This window comes from Solanum stenotomum, chromosome 8 (genome assembly GCF_019186545.1).
Source record: "Solanum stenotomum isolate F172 chromosome 8, ASM1918654v1, whole genome shotgun sequence".
NCBI classification, from domain to species: Eukaryota; Viridiplantae; Streptophyta; class Magnoliopsida; order Solanales; family Solanaceae; genus Solanum; species Solanum stenotomum.
Window position 1 is genome coordinate 56,236,664 of NC_064289.1, and position 21,096 is coordinate 56,257,759.

At 31.4% G+C, this 21,096-nt stretch overlaps 3 protein-coding genes across 3 annotated transcripts; 1 reads left to right on the forward strand and 2 right to left on the reverse strand.

The window, feature by feature from the left end:
* Positions 1-7,332: 7,332 nt before the first annotated feature.
* LOC125873353 (uncharacterized) lies at positions 7,333-8,406 on the reverse strand. The gene is made up of 2 exons (XM_049554266.1): positions 8,227-8,406; positions 7,333-7,663 (listed from the first exon to the last, which is right to left on the reverse strand). Exons 1-2 carry the CDS (start codon positions 8,322-8,324, stop codon positions 7,450-7,452), a joined length of 312 nt encoding a protein of 103 aa, XP_049410223.1. The 5' UTR covers positions 8,325-8,406; the 3' UTR covers positions 7,333-7,449.
* Positions 8,407-12,610: 4,204 nt separating this feature from the next.
* LOC125872929 (uncharacterized) lies at positions 12,611-17,925 on the reverse strand. Its single transcript, XM_049553736.1, has 8 exons — positions 17,164-17,925; positions 16,347-16,559; positions 16,061-16,261; positions 15,291-15,398; positions 15,054-15,191; positions 14,710-14,961; positions 14,079-14,399; positions 12,611-13,147 (listed from the first exon to the last, which is right to left on the reverse strand). The coding sequence occupies exons 1-8, from the start codon at positions 17,746-17,748 to the stop codon at positions 12,980-12,982; spliced, it is 1,986 nt and encodes a 661-aa protein (XP_049409693.1). The 5' UTR covers positions 17,749-17,925; the 3' UTR covers positions 12,611-12,979.
* Positions 17,926-18,480: 555 nt separating this feature from the next.
* On the forward strand, positions 18,481-19,087 carry LOC125875015 (mitochondrial import receptor subunit TOM9-2). Its single transcript, XM_049556064.1, has one exon. The coding sequence runs from the start codon at positions 18,548-18,550 to the stop codon at positions 18,857-18,859; it is 312 nt and encodes a 103-aa protein (XP_049412021.1). The 5' UTR covers positions 18,481-18,547; the 3' UTR covers positions 18,860-19,087.
* The last annotated feature ends 2,009 nt before the right edge of the window (positions 19,088-21,096 follow it).

A 21,096-nucleotide genomic window follows, 5' to 3' on the forward strand; every position in this document is an offset into this window, starting at 1 on the left:
TATAGTTATGTATCCCACAATACAGAAATGGATCCAAACACAACAACATAGTAGAAACAAATGGATCCAACAATAGAGGAATGTATCTCACACAACAGAATCAGTAGAGATCAATGTATCCGACAATAGAGGAATGTATGACACAACAACAGAGTAGAGACCAATGTATTCGACAGTAGAGGAATATATCCGACGCAACTGAATCTTAAGTAATGTATCGAACAATTGAGTAATGTATCTGAGAGCAATGGAAATTTCAAAATTATTGTAATTAAGAAGATTTTCGGAATAGGATGTCATTAGCACGGTATGAGATTTCTCTATTTTATACAAATTTTAAAGAACATTTTACCCATCAATTTTGTTTTCTCTTATTATTTTACTCCTATATTATATATTTATTACTACCCTTATTTAGAAGTGGCACTTCTAAAGGACTAACACAGCTTAAAATAATTGTACCTTGTGCTGAAAATGTGATGAGACAAATAAGGGCAGTTTTGGTATTGTGAGATAATTTCATAATTCATAATTCTATATCCTCATGTTCATTTTCTTAGTTTAATATTTCAGATGAGTTAAATTTTTCAGTTCAAATTTCAAGAAATTGTATCCCTAAATTATGTATTTTCACTTCAAAACTTCTAAATGCAACTTATAAGTATAAAGTATTAAATATTAATTAAAACTTAACATTGTCAATTTTGCTATTCTAAGTTTGGATTTCTCAGTTCAAAATTTAGAACATTATTATCCTAAATTTCAGTTTCCAATTCAAAACATCATGGCACTGTCATAAATATTAGTTTTCCAATTTAAAATTAGTATATTATATCCTTATGTTTGGTCTTGAAATGTTCATCATGTAGCTCAAACTTGATGATTTTAATACCAATCTTCCAACTTGTATATCTATGTTCAACAATAATTATATATGTACAAAATAAGGCTACAGAATAAGGCTTAAAAGGAGGAAATGATTCAGACAATGATTGGTTCACATATAAGGTGAAAGGACGGCCACACTGGTTGAGGTGTAGAGGAGGTGGGAGTGAATAGATTATAATTGAGAAGCCAATAGAGAAGGTGATGTGGCACCTCTCTATTTCCTGACCTTTTTTTTTTTTTTCAATTATTTTTTTTCTTGCAAAATCATCTTCTTAACTTATACCTCTTCAATTATATAAATTCTATTCTTAAATTAGAATTAATAATATTCATAACTCCCAAACCTTTCATATTCATAACCTCTCAAGCCTTTCATATTTGTAACCTCTAATTATTTAATGTAGAAGGTTATATTAACACTATAAAATCACCCTAAAATTGTGTGTTATATTGTAGTGATCTTCAATTAGAGAATTAGTGGTAGACATGTTACAATATTTTTAAGCTTTAAGGTGCATTATCTTTTGGAAATATGATTTCATATATTACTTTTAATTAGCAAGTAAGGCTAATATGTCAAAGCATATTTTTGTTTCTTTTGGATAAATTATTTTGGTTTGTTATTTTTATGATTCTCTTTATAACCATAAAAATGGAGATTCATTTTAGGAGTAATAATTTGTTATTATTTTTCTTGACTCTTGTATATAGGATGAAATGAAATCATCCAAAGATGGAGATTAATGGATTTTTAGCTATATAGATTGATTATTCTTTATTTTTTTAGGTGCTTAAGAAGTAATGTTTCTATTATATTATTTCCTTTTGGATTATTTATGTTTTGTCAAAAATGATTATATGTGTAGGAGGACTTATGATTAAATGTAATTTTCTCCTTATTCTTTATCTTTTTCTTCTTTTGCTAGATAATTTTTTTACTTATTTGATTATATTTTGCAAATTATAGGAGATATATCTATAATGAAAATGGTTAGACATTCTTACATAATTTGATTTTACAAGGTAAAATAATTTGATATGTCTAATATAATTACAACTCTTTCTTTGTTGAAATCATACATTTAATATTATTTGTTTGTGTTCGTGAAGATATAAATCTTGAGTTTTTTTTAAAAAATTATTTAATTTAGGGAAAAGAGTCTGATATAACCCTCAACTTTGTCATTTGGAGCTGATATGCCCCTCGTTATGATAGTGGCTCATATATACCCTTACTGTTATACAAACGGCTCACATATACCCCTACCGTTACAAAATGAGCTCACATATACCCTTAATTTAACGGAAGTGAAAAAAATAGTTTTAAATTTATATTTTTGACTTTTAAATTTAAAAAAAATCATGTAGGGGTATATATGATCCTTCTAGCGAATTTCAAGGTATATTTTAATCTTTTTTATACATAAATTATTTTTTGAAGTCTTTGATTATCATTTTTTGAGTTTCTTATTCTTATTTTAATTTTTTCTTTCGTTCGTTAGTGTAAAGAGAAAATTTTAAAACCAATTTTTTTTGTGGCTATATTATAATTTAACACAATTTTTTTCCACTATATTGTTATTTAGTTTTTGTATTGAAAAAAAATTGGGACATCTATAATAAAGTTTACCATAATGAGGGGTATATCAGCTCTAATTGATAAAACTAAGGGGTATATCAGGCCCTTTTCCCTTTAAATTATTCTCTTTAGACCTCTATGTAATTCTTAGATAATTTGATTATATTATATTGATAACACTCTTCAAAAAATTTATTTCTTAATGTAAATTTATATCTCACTTTTTTGTTGATAATAGTAGTTTATTGTGTTTGTGGGCTATAATATTTTAAAACATAAAAGCATGAAATGAGTCGATGGATATTGATATGCTACTTAAAGAAATACGTACATATACTTTCATAGTTTGGTGGAGCAATTTTTACTAACAAAAATGATAGAACATGAAAATGAAAAGTTAATTTATAATTTTGAAAATACAATTGGTTTTATTAAAAATAAATTATTTATTAATGTGTAAAATTGCAGTCTTTAAAATTTTCATTTTTGTTGTTTTTGAGGAGATTTCAAGTTGTTTATTAATAAGTGAAGTTGCAGTCTTTATATTTTTAATTTTTGTTATTTTCCAGGAGTTTTCAAGTTATTTCAAAATTGCGTTAATTTATAATTTTGAAAATACAGTTAGTTTCTTTACTTTCTATTTACTTATAATAGAATATTTGTCTCAATAACTCTATTTTTATTGTCTTCATTTTCTATAATTAATTTCTTTATTAGTGTAAGAATGTACAAATATAACTCCTATTATGTTACATAATTTATTATATTGAATGTAATATTTATTTAAAACGTGAAATATACTTTTAAATATTTTTGTGTTTAAGCCAAGCAAAATTAAAAGAAATAGGAATTTGTATGTGTAATTTTTTTGAATATTTTTTGCGTAGTTAATTCTTTTTTTTGTTCTGTTTTATGTTTATTTTTGAATTTATTTTCTTATATTCTTTTGTTTTTCCAATATAAGTTGTCCCAAAAAGTAACTGGATATCTGAACTTAAATATAATAATATATTAAGAAATGGAAACTAACTAATTAAGATTATTATTTTTCATCATTTAAATATGTAGACTTATTTTTATTTAAAATGCTTTGTGTACAACTTGGTAGTGCCGTGTTCGTCCTCTAAAGTGTCACTTCTAATAAGGAGTAATATAGTAGTATTTTTTAATGTTTTATCGTAACGATAAATAGGGTTAATGAGAAATAGTTTTTTTATCTCTAAAGTAGAAGAGATGAGATCTCTTTGCACTTTACCATCTTCAGATTCTACTTTATAAGACGACAATAAATATATTTATTATTGCTGTTGTTCACTATCACAAACAGAGATCTTCGCTACCGTGAACCAATTAAAAAATTGTGTTAAGTCCCCACGCGTCTATAAACTTGGTCCAATCTGATTGGCTATTCAATATCTTTCACTTTTGTATAAATATCTATACTATAGTTCTTTCTCATCAAACCACGTCTACTATTTAGGCAAATTTTATTTTCTTGATTTGCCTACCACTGATTTCTTCCATTGCTTTCTAAATTTTTATTTAAATCTCTGTATGGTTATACATTTTTTCTTTTTAATGGTTTTCAAAATTTGTCATCTGATAGTGAAGAATTTATCGTTCAAATTTCTTTATTATTGAAATTTTGTTGTCTCTAATCACCATTTGTTTTTTAGGGTTGTTTTGAATTTAAAACAAAAGGGTAAAATCTAAATGGGTCTACAATACAATTCCTAGAAATCCAACTTGAAAAATTATGTTAAAAATGGAAAATATAAACTGAAATAAATTTAATTGAGAGTTATCCTCCGTCTGTTCCATTTTATGTGACACTTTTTATTTTTGGAGAATCAAATAGTTTAAGTTTGACCGAAAATTTGCGCATGGTATCTTCAATTTTTTTAAAATGGAATTTATATATTTGTAAACTACGTAAATATCAAAGTATTATAAGTCACAATAATTAATAATTCAAAATATTTTAAAGATCTATAAAAAATGTAATATCAAAGATTAACTAAAGAGAGAGTAAAAGGGGAGAATGGAAAGTAGAAAAAAAAAAGAAAAAAAACGAATATATAGAGAGAAACTGAGGAAAAAAGTCAGAAAAAGTAATTCTTCATGTGGGTTGTTGTATATGTAGAAAGACACGTGTACAATTAATGAGACACAATTAATTTTATAGTACAGTTTGAAATGCTTTATGTACAACTTGGTAGTGTCGTGTTCGTCCTTTGAAGTGTCAACTCTAATAAGGAGTAAAATGAGTAATAATAATAATTCTTATAAGGAGTAATGAGTAATAATAATAATTGCAATGTTAGTCCTTGTAAGTAATGCGTAATAATAATAATTGCAATGTTAGCCCTTGTAATTGTCATTTATAAAAGTTAATGTACAATTCTTTTTGCACGTTGTACAACTAATTTAATGCAGTCAAAAGTTAATGTACAAAATTCTATGCATGTTGTACAACTAATTGAATGCAGTGTTAGTCCTCTAAGTTTCATTTCTAAATAAGAGTAAAGTAATATAAAATTCTCTCGATATTTCAATTCTTTTAATAAATGAATTACTTAAAATAATTCACATTATAGTTCATTGAATTTTAAAGAGAAAAAAAATACATTCACTGTATCACACCCGTTGAAAATAGGTTGCATACTTTCAGTTACACAACAAACTCAATTTATACAATTTATTTAGTTCCAAGTTTGGAACTGCAGTTATCTTATTTTATATTTAGTTCACTTTAAGTAGTTATCTTAGTCAGATTTTTTTTTAGTTATTATTTCCTCTATCTCAATTTATACAATTTATTTAGTTCCAAGTTTGGAACTGCAGTTATCTTATTTTATATTTAGTTCACTTTAAGTAGTTATCTTAGTCAGATTTTTTTTTAGTTATTATTTCCTCTATCTCAATTTATACAATTTATTTAGTTCCAAGTTTGGAACTGCAGTTATCTTATTTTATATTTAGTTCACTTTAAGTAGTTATCTTAGTCAGATTTTTTTTTAGTTATTATTTCCTCTATCTCAATTTATACAATTTATTATTATTTTTATTCAATTTAAATATAATAATATATTTATATATATTTAGTATTTTCTACTTTAATTTATTTTTTTACTTGTCATTTTTTGAAAAATTAAAGAAGGATAATATTTTTTTAATCATACTTTCAATTTATTAATATTGAGTTAATGTCTTTGAAAAGTATAGATCATGTAGTGAGTAAATTTGTTTGAGACTCTATTAATTAATAAGGGTAAAATGATAAAGCTCATTATATTAATCATTGTTCTCTTAATATGTGTGTCGAGTCAAAATTTGACAAATAAATAGGAACAAATGGAGTAATAATTTAATTTAAAATGTAATTTTATCTATGATTTAGTTTGGATCATAAATTTTAAAAATCTGTCTTTTTGCTTAAAATTTTATGTCAAATCAAATTAAATCACATAAATTGAGACGTACTCCCTTTTATCCCATATTAGTAGATCCACTTTTCGTTTTACACGCATATTAAGAAATTATAAATAAGAGGATAGTTTTATCAACTCATCCCTTAAGAACTTCTCTAAAACTTTACAAACAAGTGTGAGCACTTTAAAAAAATAATAATTATAAGGATAATATGGAAAAAAAATCAATTAATACTTTCTTAAAATAGTAAGGTGATCAATTACTCCTTCGGTTCAATTTTACTTGTCACATTTTGACTTGACACACCCATTATGAAAATAATATTGATATAAGTATTTTACCAAATTATCTCCTGTTAAATGATGTCTAGAAAAATGATTTGGAAAATAAATATTTAATGTTGAGGGTAAAATATGAAAAAAAAAAATTATTGTCTTTTCTTGATATGTCAAAAGTGACGAGTTTTATTTTAGAAATAAGTGACAAATGAAAGTGACTGGAGGGAGTAAATATAACAACAAGTATAGTGATAAACTAATATGGGACATAATTAAGGAATATGAGGAATTCGTTTTTATGAGGATTAATGATGTGATAAATTTAATTTTAAAATATAAATAATTAATATATTAATATAATTTTGACCAATAATCGATTCGTGACTCTGACAAAAAAGGTATGAAACATTCCACATGAGGAATTTATTAAGCTCACATACAAAGAATTTGCACTTCCTAGTAGTTGGTTCCAACCACAATATTTATGGTTGTGGTACATAAAAAATCATCATTGCTGACTCAAAAGTTTTCATAATAAAAATATGATAGAGTTGACCAGTCAAAGGTGCATTTAAAGTTTTTTAATAAAAGAAGATATTTTTTTACTAAATGTAGTTGAGTTTGAAAATGACATCCATTTGACTAATTGCTACTTCTTTGACTATAACCTTTGAAATAATTATATTTCCGTTACATTTTATTTGATTCATATTATCTAAACGAGATGAGAGGAGTATTAATTACACTAGAAAATGGTTCAATGTTTTCAATTGAACTTATTATTTTTGGTATGAAACGCAGAGATATATATGTAAAAGATCGAATCGATAGCTTTAAAAATACAACATATTCACTGCTAAAAATCTTTAAAAATTAAATTTATCAAATTTAAATGTTAAATCTGCATGATATACTAATCAACACTTCATAGAACAAGAACTTACTAACATATCATATCTAAAAGATACATCACGTTCGATATAAAAAACCTTTAAAGACCGAATTAGTCAATTTGAGTCTGTTTGATCTACTAATCAACACTTCATAGAAAAAAAATATCATATTCGATACTAATAATCTTAAAGACTGAATCATCAAATTTAAATATTGGATCAACCTTTACTAAACACCACTTTGATATAGAAAGAATTCTACTAACATATGAAGGATACATATATATATATATCAAGAAAATTGATTACAATCAACATGAGATGTTTATCATAAACAAGAAAATTAGCTAAGTTTTTAATGAGGATTAAGAAGAACTAATTAAGATGAATCAAACTTATAGTGTTTATCAACAGCAATTGAAACATCCCAAGTGCAACTTAATCCTTTTGGAATAATAACAAGATCTCCAGCTCCAAATTCAACTATTTCATCATTTGAATTCTTTGTTGAAACTTTCACTTTACCTCTCAATAAATAACATGTCTCTTGTGCATCAAATTTTAATTGGTATTTTCCTGGAGAACAACCCCATCTGGAAAAAAAAAATTAAATAAATAAAATGTTTATATTTATTAATAACATACATAATAATATACAACAATATATTATGTGTTGTTAGATTTCTCATAAATCGATTAATTTTACGTTGACTGTCAATCTATTATGATCTTATTCTTTCATTTGAACTAGTTAGGAATAGGTCATTCGAGCTTATATATTATGAAGATTCATCATAAATTGACTATTTTTATACTGGTTAATTAGGAATCGATAATTTGAACAAACTTACACAGGAGGAGAACATACACATATTATGTATTTGTGAAGAAAATTATAAATTGACTAGTTTTACGCATGAAAGAAAAAGAGACTTTGAAGTAATGAGTATAATTTTTTTTCAACCCTCCTCTTTTATCTGAGTTGGAGTTAATACCCTGAGCAAGTTCACACAAACAAAGAACACATATACAGTTTGATACACAAAGTATTTCACGTTAGTAGGATTCAGAAAAAGATCGCACCCTACAGAAACATGATGATGAAGAGAAAAAAAAAGTAACAAGAAATGAAAATTATATGATTGTGTATACTTACTTAGGCCAAGATTTGATGCCCAATTCATTGAGTTGAGATTGTGAAGGATTCTTTTGAACAATTATCCCAAGATTTGATGATGAAGAAGAAGAAGCCATGAAAGAAAAGAAAATAAAATTAAAAGAGATATTTATTTATATATATGCACTCAAGTTCAACTTCACCCTTTGTTTTTTCTTGATAATAATTGCAACCTTTTTATATACTATAAAGTTATTTATTAGGGGGACAGAAGAATCTTTTTTTTTTTTACCAAGGAAAAAAGAAGAAAAAAAAAGTATATGATATATACTTTTAAGTTTTAAAGACAAATAGGTTTGTATACTTTTAATTTCAACATATCCTTTGACCTATCACATCTAAACTATGTCTTGTTCATAAAAAATAATTTGGATCTATTTTATAATTTTTTTTATCATTAAAATAATAATGATAATAATAGTAACAACATAGTCAATGTATTTTCACAAGTGAAGTCATAAAAAATGAGGTATGAATACAAACAAGATATACAGAGAGAGCTCGACTTAAACAAAATATATAAGACTAGATTATTATTATTATTATTACAATAACATACACAGTATAATCTCATAAGTTGAATTTGAGCTGATAATATACACATATCATATCTCTATTCCGTAAAAATAGTTAAAAAAATTTTAAAAACTCTTCGTTCAAGTAAAGTATTATTATTTTTAAATGTTAAAGTAGCTAGTTGTTGTGGTACAACTTGTAGGAGTTGTTTAAAGATTATTCAATCACGTTTTTTTTTAAAAAAAGTAATAATGTATTTTTCGAAACTAGCATACTCAAATTATGATTTTCATTCTAATGTAGTAATCACTTCTATCACATTTTATTATGTGGTAGAGTCCAATAATTACCATAATCTTTCTGGTTTGAATTAGTCAACTTCATTTCACGCGTCTTGTCTTATTAATAAATCAAATATTTTTTTTATATTAGTGAAAAAAATCCTTTTAAATGTGTATAATGATAATTTTATTTACTTTCAACAAATATGATAAAACAATATATTATTTATACGACCGGTATATATTAAATTAAATTTATTAAATTATTATTATTATAGATGACCTTTCCCCTGATGTTTTACTCAAGATTGCAATATTTTAAAAATGGTGAATTTTGGCAGATCATAAATATAAAAAGGGTATTAAAAATTAAATAATTGATAAATTTTTTGGATAGGAATCTCCAGTCAAAGTGTTGACCAAAAATTGTAATCTTTGACCGATAGAGAAAAGTGGGAAAACTGTTTGACCAAGGAAAAAGCATTATCCTTTTTTCTATTTTTGTTCTCTTTCAATTAATATTAATATTAACGTTTGCTATCAATAATAATGATTGTTTGCAATAAATTTTAAAATTGATAAAAAATAAATTAAAATGACAAAAAAATATGAAAAAATATAATTTTATTCATCAAGATTGTGAATACAAATCTGTTGATCCCTAGATTCTACTCTCCTAAGATTTTCCAAGGTCGTTAGTGGCATATTTTTCGAACTAGAATAAGTTGGATGATCTCTTTATGAATATTTCATGAATTTGCGGAATTTTCAAGATTTTGATCTCTTTATGGAATTTTCGAGATGCTTTTTTAAGAGAATATAATACTCTCTGTCCCTAATTACTTGTCCACTTTTCAATTTTTAGTTATTCCTAATTACTTGTCCACTTTGACAAATCAAGAAAGGACAATTTTTGAACCTATTATACCCTCAATTAATTACTTTGAAAAATGTAGAACTTCTTGAAAACCTTAAGTTTTTAATTCATCCACTTCATAATTAATGGGATAAAATGGTAAATTCATTGTGTCAATAATTATGTTCTTAATAGGAGTGTGAAGTGTCAATTCAAAAGTGGACAAGTAATTAGGAACAGAGAGGTACCCTTTATATAGGCATGAACTAGATTTTAAGGTTAAGTATTTTTTTAACAATGAATGATATTATTTATATATTAAAACACACCCCCATTGACTAGCTAATAATGCGTAATGTACGAGCTTTATTTTGTTATGAACAATTGTTTTCAACACAAATAAATTAGAACCTGTTTGGATTAACTTATTTTAGGTGCTTTTAAACCAAAATAATTTTAAAGCAATTTTAGAGTGTTCAGATAAAAAAAAGTGCTTGCTTATAAGCCAAAAGAACAAAAATACGCCAAAAGCCAAAAGGTCGAATTTCTAACTTACGACTTTTAATATTTACAAAAGTGTAATAAGCCGGCAAATTAGTTTGAGTGTAACGTCGACTTTTTAAAATAAATTAGAAGTGTATTTGATGTCTTTTCTCTTTTAATAAAAACACTGCTAATAATATGATAAGATAGTTGAAATCACTCTATATTCGATTAAAAAATGTTTTATTTTCTACTATTTAGTGAAATTATAATTAGTCATGATAAAAAAATATCAAATACCAAATGATTATAATTGAAAAATATCTTGTCTTAGTAGATAGGGAAAGAAAAAAGATATCACGTGCAAATAAATGTGCTTACTAAAGTCTGTCTAAGTGTCCTGTAATTCCTTTGTTTGCATGAATGTGGTAGTTGGAACAGGTCAACCTAAATATCACCTCCTTTGTTTGCATGGTTCGGAGGCAAAATCAAACTCAACTCACCCAATTCGTTTAAGTTCGGATATATTATTGATTCATTCATTAAAAGTTTGGTTGATATGTAATATGAATTGACTCATGAAATTTTTTGTCAAAATATTTTTTAAAAACATTTTCTTTTTCAATTTGATATGTTATATATAGCAATAATAATGAAAAAAAATAAAATTTAGTAGGTACTAAAATATTTTCCTTCCTTAACTTTTGTGTTTGTGCCGCTCACCCTTTTTCAACACGATTTTGCACATTAACATTTCTATCTTAGCTTCTTTCATCAAAGATAGGTGTGAACTAATTTTCTTGCTTAATCCCTTTTCTTATGGTCAGGTGGCTAACATCGTGAAGGTTAAATAAGACATGTGATAAGCAAGCAGAGTAGTCAAGCCAAAAAAACAAGCGATTTTCGTTCGATCACAAAATCAATCGTAAAAGACCAAGTAAAACAATTAAGCTTAGTAAAAATTGAGTCGGATTGTGTTTTGACCCGTTACATAACCCATTTTGACCCAAATAAATTTGGATTGGGTTGAGTTGGGTTGGGTCTTAACCCATAATAACCTACCTAAATTTGACCCAACCCACCCAATTGTCACCCCTATTTAGGAGGTAATTTATTATAATTTTACAAACATAGGTTGTGGTGCAGTGTTGAGACTACTTTACCTTAACCAAATGTCTCAGGTTCGAGTCCTAGGTAGGAATGAAATCATGTTGAGAGAGTCACCCTTAAATAAGTTTATAGTGCGCAATTCGAATTCAGCTAGCGCTTCAAAACAAGCTCTGAACACCGAATGGAAAAACAAAAAAAATATTATAATTTTTTAGAAATGTGTTGGGAGCTGATTAACAAGAAGAAATGTTTACAGCTTATGATTGGCCACATGATTCTGTCCACATAAAATTACCCCCTTATCAAACTATCGATAGAATTCTCACATATGGATAGAGATGCCGATTCATACATAGCTCGAAAGGCTCGTTTGAATGATTCATAAACCCTCGTCAGAATAAACACGCAAGGAACTAACTTCCCTTTTCATTGTGCATTTTTCGAACAACAAATACGACTATAGAATTGAATTTGCTTCCCTTCATTATCAAGCTTATCAAATAAAAAGTCACGCATAAACATATGGATAGGGATGTCATTTCACATGCCTAAAAAGACTCGTTTTAATGATTCATAAACCCTCATCAGGATAAACAAGCAAGGAACTAGTATGCCTTCTCACCGTGCATTTTTTGAACAAAGTAGACAACTATAGGATTGATTCACTATGCAAGAAATGCTTGTTTCATATCTTCTGCATGTTTCTTATATGTGGAACTTGAATACATAAAGTAGATAAGGCTAGGTGAGAAATGGTTCCCTTTCCAACAGATCCTCATACATCTATACGTAAACATTGGTGCTCTTCTAGCTTCCTCTTTCTATAGATATGAAAACCATAAAACGTTGATCAGAGAGCAGGGTTATTCCACTACTTAACTTCCAATTCGTCTCTGACCATCAAATGAAAGGTAAATAACCCGTCCTCCTCCTTCAAACTTTCGGTTATGTCGGTGCTTGAAATTTGTCAAGTTCCAAACATTCTAAATTGGATTAGACAAATATCAGTGTATCCTTTATTAGTCACTCATTTAACGATAAATAACTACAAGTAACAGAGACAAACAATTTAAGTAACGGAAAATCCACATGCAGAAAAACAAATTGATTGACTATTAATAAACAACTATGGGAAATTCAAGTGGCTTAAGTCAACTACAACTAGAAGGCACGTCGATCTTGAAATATGGAATAGAAGAGTTTCAGTCAGTTCAACATGCTATCTTTGTCCCGTGATAGCTTCATCCAAGCACTGATATTAACAAAGCTACAGTTCACCAGACAAAATTGGAATTTCAATTTTGGTTTGATACCTCGAAATATATTTTTGTCTAGAAGAAAGTAATGCGGCTTCTAGTAGTCCGGTTTTTTTTAATCATTATATGGAGAGCAGAGTTACAAGACAGATTACAGGAAAAGGAAAATAAAAATTACTGCTACACAGATTGCAACAGCAAATCCAGAGAAGTATTTGGAAACATGTAGATCACTTATCTTCTTCTTCAGCATCCGGCTCCGCAAAGAGTGTCTCAGGTTGTGTATCAGCATATGCTGGAGCAATAAATTTTGGATCTTTTGCAGCTGCATCAGCATGCTTCAAGATTGCTTCTCTAGGATCCTCCTCCATCCAAGTCTCCTTTATCAAGCCACCTTGCTGCAAAAACATGCAAAGAGTTAGGTCAATTCACCCAGCATTAATATGTTGAGAAGAGAAGATGAAATGGGGGTGAGGAGTAACAACTGAAATAAAGTAGACACTGTAGTTTTGTTTTATTTGGGAAGAGAGGAGAAATACAAGATCAATAAATTCTATAGCAACTAGCAATATAAAGGAAGGCCACAAGAAGAAATTTTTCCTTCTCAATAGCAAGACAGGCGAGAGACCAAATTCTCAAAAAGCATCCATCTACACTTGCCCAAGTAAAAACAAGAATTTTACTGAAGCACAAACTTAAATATAATGAATGGTCTACGACTACACGTGCAGACACCATCTTTCTGACTACACATAATGTGAATAGCATACATGCAGATAATTTCCTACATGCCACCAGGTGCTATTGCCTATTATTACCTTGATACAGCGGTTGCATTTTTCAAGATCATGGGGTTCTCTCTCTCTCTCCCTTTTGGGGGAAATTTCGTGAGGTTCTTAGGGTTTAAGGGAAGAGCATGGTAGTTGAGTTGTCAGTTGTCACAAAATACACTGGCAAATGAGGCTGAGGTAAACTGCTGATGTGGTCGTACCTAAACTTTAAGGATCACTCTCTGATAATAGTGAGTTGAGGGTAGTGGGTTGATTATACATCTCCGATGAGGGAACAGTTACTGACATAGGGATAACTTAGGTTTCAAAACACGAGGTAGCATTGACTGTCAACAGTCATGGAGGCATGCTATGAAGAGATAAAAACAACCAGCTCTGTTACTCCACCTTTTCTCTTCCCGAAACTAAAGGTCTAGAGTATATAGAAAGGAAAATAAAACAAAGAACAAAGAAAAGATCAGATTTTCTGCAACCACAGATGCTGGTTCTTTTCAAACAAATTATAAATGATACAAGACATTGTTAATAAGGATATTACCTTAAGAAGGTATTGTGTTAACAAGCTTCCCTTGGTTGAACCAACTCTACCACCAAAACCTGGCCCTGTTATTGGCAGCTCAGGTTTATGCGACTTCAGTGGATCCTTCAGTTCTTTCTCTCGCTGACGCTTGCGACTAGGTTGATCTCTAAATAAGGGTAATGCATGTGGATTATGAATAACTGGTTCTGCCTGGAAATCATCCACAGACTTTTTCCTGGGTGCACGAGCAACACAAACTAGTGCTCCTCTTTCACTCAGTGTTGGATCATATAAAATGTGTGTTCCACCTTCATGTTTATCCCCAACCGTTGCAAAGATCTGAGATAGAAGGGACAACTTTTAGACCAAAATCTCAACCTTTATGCATGCTAAGATGAGAAATGAAAACAGAGAGTAGGAGAAGTTGGTGCACAGGAAACGAGCTTCTAAAACTACATATACCTTTTCTTTCTTTCTTGGGATGAAGACTTTTGCGGGACGCAGGTTTAAAAAGACACAGTACAGCATGGTTATAAAAAATGTATTTCCCCCTTCATGATATACATAGTGGTCACCAGTCACCACAACATGTGTAGTAATCAAGTGACCTCACGGAATATTTTCTAGACTAGGAGTAATCTGAAACTACCTGGTTCAGCCTAGGGTGCCAGGCACACTGTACAACACTGTAAGAAGTAGATATTCCAACTCTTGACACTAGCTCTAGCTTTTCTCGATCAAAGAAGCATAGCATTCCTCCAGTAGTCCCATCTTTTTCAACAGACGTCCCAGTTATGAATAATTGTTCATCAGGACTAAATGCAACATTAGTTTGAGCATAATTATTTGGGAGATCATCAAACACTTTCAAGGGTTCTTTCATCTGGCGCAAATCCCAAACCTATGAAGCCAAGTCAAGATTATTATGCATCAGAGAAGATGAATGCCTGTGTACAAACTAAATATCAGGCTCACTTCAAATTTTACTAATACCTTTAAGGAACCATCAAAACTTCTTGACAGCAGTATCCGCCCATCACTTGAAAATTTGACTCCTGTAATATCATCTGAGTGGGCATTTGCTACATATATATCTGGCCTGCTCCCCCATCCAGGTTTAAGATTCCATATCTTTAAGAAAGAAGTTCATATGAGCAAGGATGAGCTGAGACAAACAAACACAGAAAATTGAAATATGTCTTTCTTACACTCAATCTGTAGGAGAAATACCTGTATAGAACCATCTCCTACACCACCTGCAATGCTTTTTCCTTCCCGATCCCAAGCACATGTCGTTACAGGAACTCTCCCAGGCCGAGCAAGTTTTGGTTTAATGACCTACACAGTGAAGCTAGTCACAATCAGACTTAGGTTCAGGTCGGAACCTGTTAACATCAAGAAGGCAAATACAATAACAGCAACAAGGACATCAATGTTGTTTTGGTCAATGAAGTGCAAGAAAGATCCCCTGTTCCAGATCCAAAAGGGGAAAATGGAGTCGGAAGGTTAAACGACCTCAGAAGAGGTTAAAATGAAAGGTAAAAGTGGTGTCACATTCTAGAAGCAGTAAGGTATTACCCTAGTGTTTGATTTCACAATAGTCCATATTGAGCAACTTTATTAAGAGATTTACATATGGTGTATTTGTATCATCCTGCAAGGCAATTCATCTGACCTCTCCAACCCCAATGCCTCTTTTTTTCACATACAGGTAAAAAGGAGATTCCTCCTCCATTAAGAAAACTAAATATAAGAATATCTCAATTACCCCAGCTAAAGGAAATGGCCAAATGACTCCAATCTGAATATGTTGCTTTAATTCTTTAACTCAGTATTAAATTTACAGTAGAGATGAGGATTCCACTATAGGTCATATTATCTGAAATTGCGGAAAAAAAGGTCCTTCCTCCAGTCACTCGATAGTACATGTTGTAGCAGTCAATGACATCCAGTTGTCCACCATGCTATGCAAAATCGTCTATTTACTGAGGAACACAAACCTGCTTTTGACTCTTAAAGTCATTGACATCCCACAGGCGCAACGAACCATCCTCTGACGAAGTTAAAATTGTCTCCTTTGTTTTAGGGTGCCATTCTCCACATGTCAATCCAGATATATGACCTTTTGTATTCTTAAGATCACGTATATACATGTCTCCTCTAACAAATTCCCCAAGTGTAAGTCCATCGCGATCATAGATCTGAAATACAAAAAGATAAATCAAGTTAAACCACACACATGCATAGACTACTGATGAGAGTACAGAACCATGCATAGACTAGCACCTTTGCTTGGGCTGACCCAGTAACACATAAAAATCGGTCTGCTGTTGGACTCCAGCTCAAACTACGAACTTGATGCCCTTCAGATGGTTCCAGCTGTCTAAACGACTGTAACCGAGCATTCATTCCTTGAAAATCATACATCCGAACAGTATAGTCATAACTACCAGATAGAACCCTTGATCCTGAATGGTCCACAGTAAGAGCTGACACAACCTGCCAGAAGTGTCAGAAAACATCTCTTTAGAAAGACCCTCTAGGAAGATAAAGAAAGGAAGATTTAAGCTGAGGATAGGACATTCCCTCTTAATTTCTATACTGCATGCAGACACACCTCACTTGATCAAGCACAACAATTCCAACCCGCATTAACAATAAGCACGATAACATTTTAATTAGATAACCAAATTCAAACTGGATCTTCTTTGCAAGTTTAAACTCCATTTAAGATGCATGTGCACATAACATATGCATTCAAGTAAGTATAGGTGGAACACTAAATTCAATCTAGGAGAGGGATGAACTTCAATCTATTAGCAAGACATCAAGAACTCAAAACGAAAGTTACCAACCAATCAACTATTTATCGACCCCAAACAAGCTGGACTCAACCTACAAATCCTCTATATCGACATCCAGAGGCCTCATCATATTATCACTATTTTTAAGCTGTCCATAATTTATCCAGCAGAGTAAGGACTGAATATGCTAAGCTCACACAGGCTAGGTTGAACGAGCTGATAATGTAATGGTTGAAGACTTGAAGGACACCATACATGTACATTAAGGAAGGCACAAACAAAAGAAATAAAATTGGCACCTTTGTATGTCCTTTCAGTACTATTTCATTACTCAAAGGTATCCTATACTGATTTTGTTGTTGTTCTTCTTCTTCCATATCGTCCTCCGAGTCTGACCCCATTGAGCCCGATGGCGGTGGAGGTGGCCCAATCATCTCCCCATCCTCCTCTTCTAACGGAGGTCGTGGTGGCCCAATCATTTCACCATCCTCATCCTCCTCCGTCTTTGCATCAACAGCAGGTCGAGGTGGTCCAATTATACCACTATCTTCCTCCTCTTCCTCTTCCTTGTCATTGCTCGAGCTCAAGCCAGCAGGAGGACGACTCGGCCCGATAATCTTCGACTTAGAATTGGAATCATGACTAGATTTAGGGTTTTTGAGGGAATTAAGCCAGGATTTGGAGGAAGAAGAGAGAGAAGGGAAAGGTGATGGCTCGAGTTTACCGTCGGCAGGCTGAGTAACGGAGGCGGCGGCGGAGGTGTTGTTCCGGCGAGTAGCGTTGTGAACGAGTTCGAGAGATGTTTGAGATTTAGCTTGCTTACCGAACGACAACGGGAACTGTGCCCTAGCTCCGTCGTACATCTCTGCTTCATCGTCGGCCATACTAATAGTCTCACTGTGTATTCCCTATTTCTGAAACTATTTTTGATTTGCAGTAAATTTATAGATTCCGGGGGAATTTATGTGCCGCCATTAGAGAACTGTTGCCGGAGGGAAACTTTGGAGAAGAGGAAAATGGATCCACTCCGAATCCTGCCGTGATCCGACCCGGATAAATACTCTCTCCCTTCCATAATAAGTGAATTTTTTAAACTATATTTTATTTTATTTTTATGATTATTATTATTATTTTTTTATTTTGAAATTCATTTACTGATCATAAAAATAGTATCAGTAATTTATTTAAATTGGAGTAAAATAAGTATGATTTTATTTGTATTTGGATCATATTACTATATGAGTAATGAGTGTCTATTGTAATTATTTTAAGAGTAATTATTCTCTAATAATTTGTTTTTGAAAATAAGAAAGAATATTATTATGTTTCCTTTTAAATATCCTTGTTTAAAAGTTGTTTTTTTAATTATTATTTTTTGTATAAATAACTAATTAAACAATTTGAATGAAGTGTGTAGATCATATATAATAAGGTTTGAAGTGTAAATAAAAATTAATTTTATAATATAGAGAAAGTCCCAAATAGAAAGAAAAAAAATTTAATTAGAAATTTTGAATTTGAGTTGACTCAAAATATGAAATGAAAAATTAATTTATTATTAATTAAAAGTTTTAAGTTCGACTCGACTAGAAAAAACTAAATAGAAAACAAAAATAGATCCATTGATAAGGCATATCTCTAGAACCCCTAAATCCTCCCTCACCCTTTTCTTCCTCATTAGCTATGTCTACCAAAAAAGGCGGAGTTTCACTACCGGATCGTCCCGGCGCCGGAGATGGTATCATTTCTAGGTTTTCATCATCCATATCTGAATCACCGATTGTGTACCAAGGGAAGCGAGCCGCTTCCGATGTCGCGTTTGTAGCCAAGAAACTTTTCAAGAGCACCGGAAAAGCCGCCTGGATCGCCGGGACTACTTTTCTGATACTCGTTGTTCCGTTAATTATCGAGATGGATCGCGATGCGCAGCTCACTGAGCTCGAGATGCAACAAGCTAGCTTGTTGGGAGCACCTCCTCCTGCAGGAGCAAAGTGAGGATTTTGATTTCGTCTTTTTTTTTTTTTTTGTCTTTAGGGATATGGATTACTTTTTAGTGATTTAGGAACCTTGGAATAAGACGATGGTATGGAATTTTCTAATTTAGGGTTTTGAAACCCAATCCGTATAATGTTTTGGGTCTTCATTATGTAATGGATCGTATTTTGGCAATTGCTTTCTCTATTACAATGTTATCATAAACAGGAATACCCAAATTTGCAGCTATCCTTGAGTGAGAACTTTCGAATTTAGCTTCTGTAGATGAAAAAAAGACTTCTTTTTAGTGTTTGAGGGAGTTGGCAATTATATGATGCTACAGGATGTTCGAATTTAGGGTTTTGCACACAACTTGTTTAGTGAGAATTTTCGATTTCAGCGTCTGTAGATGAAAAAAGTGTTCTTTGTTAGCGTTATGATGATATGGGATGTCTGAATTTAGTTTTTTGCACCCAACTTGTTTAATATCCTGGACAATGTTTCATGTAGCAGATCTGATATTGGCAATTGCCTTTTCTATCATTACGTTCTCATATGCAGGAATACACGGCTTCGAGAGCAAATTCTATTTGTTTTTAACCAGTTTGGATTGCCAGGCTTACTTGGTGATGGTAGTGACTAGGGTTATAGGTTGTTGAGCAGCTGGAGAGTTGCCATGAGTAAGTTTCGGGATGTTGGATTGTGATGTGGTGTTGCTAAAGACCTAGAGTTTTCTGGTCATAATCTGATACGCTAGATATTGGTGTTAGATGAGGTTGATTTTACTATCTAGTGGTTAAGAACAGAATATTTATGAAATACAGCAAATCTAGTTGGAAAATTTCTGCTAAACCTGATTTCAGAATGATGGTAAATTTTTTACTTTCTTATTTTTATATTGTGAATAACGTGGAACGGATAAGAGGGATTCATATGGCTGACTCCAACTAGTTTGGGATTGAGATGCTATTAAATTAAGCCTGGTGGTTGAACTCAAGGACAGCCTAGATATGAATAGATTTAGTTCCGTGTCAAGGGAGAGGAGTGCTCAAGTGATAAGGAGAGTGTCATAGCTAGCTCATAACCTTTACTTGTTTGGATGCGACAATTTGGTTTCACCATTTGCGGATTTCTTACTTGTAAATTATGGCAGTACTAGTGAGCTCTTCATCACAGGTTTTTTGCCTCCTCAGAATGATGCTTGTAACTTCCCTCAATCATGTAGAAGGGCTAGTCCCTGATTTTTTCTATCTGGAAATAAAGTGTTTCATGCATCAGTACTGTTTCTTTCATTTTTTATTTTTTTTTTATGACAAGGGAAACTCTCAGCCGCTACCCTTTGGGTGCGCACAGGGTAAAACCCCCGCTCCTATGCAATAGCTCGCAAACCACATAGGAGAGGTAACCCACACTAGGCAAGCCTGGTGCAATGAGTTCGACCCAGAAGGCAAACCCCATGTTTTCGCTGACAAGGGGTTTCGAACTTGAGACCTCCAACATGGAAGTCCCAAGCCCAAACCACTGTTTCTTTCTTTTTGATGAATTAATTGATTTCATTAAAGGCATCAAGCATCAAAAAGATGTATAATTACAAGTAAAGTTGCAGAGTAGCATGAAAGAGCAAAAAAACCAACCCCGGCTACTCCAGCACTCAAATGCATCTTTGATCCTATGAGGTATAATCCAGCTGTTTCCAAAAACTGAACAAAACATATCCCAAATATGTGATGCAAATCTACAGGGCAACCACTTCCTTAAAATTCTCAGTTAGAGGCTTAGGAGAATTTTGCTAGTGTAGCTACTGAGAATTGGTTTTTACAAGAGACTGATGTAGAATTATTCAGTGGATTGGATTTGTTAAGAGAATAATATAGGGAGTCGTAGATGTATCAGCTGGAGGCACAAAGGGTGAGATTGAGCTGGATCTTTAGGTACCCACTGGAAGGGAAATTATTGATAAGCTCCCTAGAAGTTGGTTAGTCAGGTCATCTATCTGGTTGTTTAATTATAATGAGGTTTATGTGGTACTGACGTATCCCGGCTTTTATGCATTTGCCGAAATATGTGGAGAAAGATGATGAGCAAAGGAACAAGTAGACGTTGGAGATGTTGAGAATAACAGGTCAATAAGTCAGGTCATAAGCATTTCAATGGGCGATGATAAAGAAGGTAGAAGGCTGATGGTTCCAGTTTGAAGACTTTGAAACAAGACTTACTTTTAAGGGAGAAAAAAAGGTAGAGCATCAGGAAAACAGTTA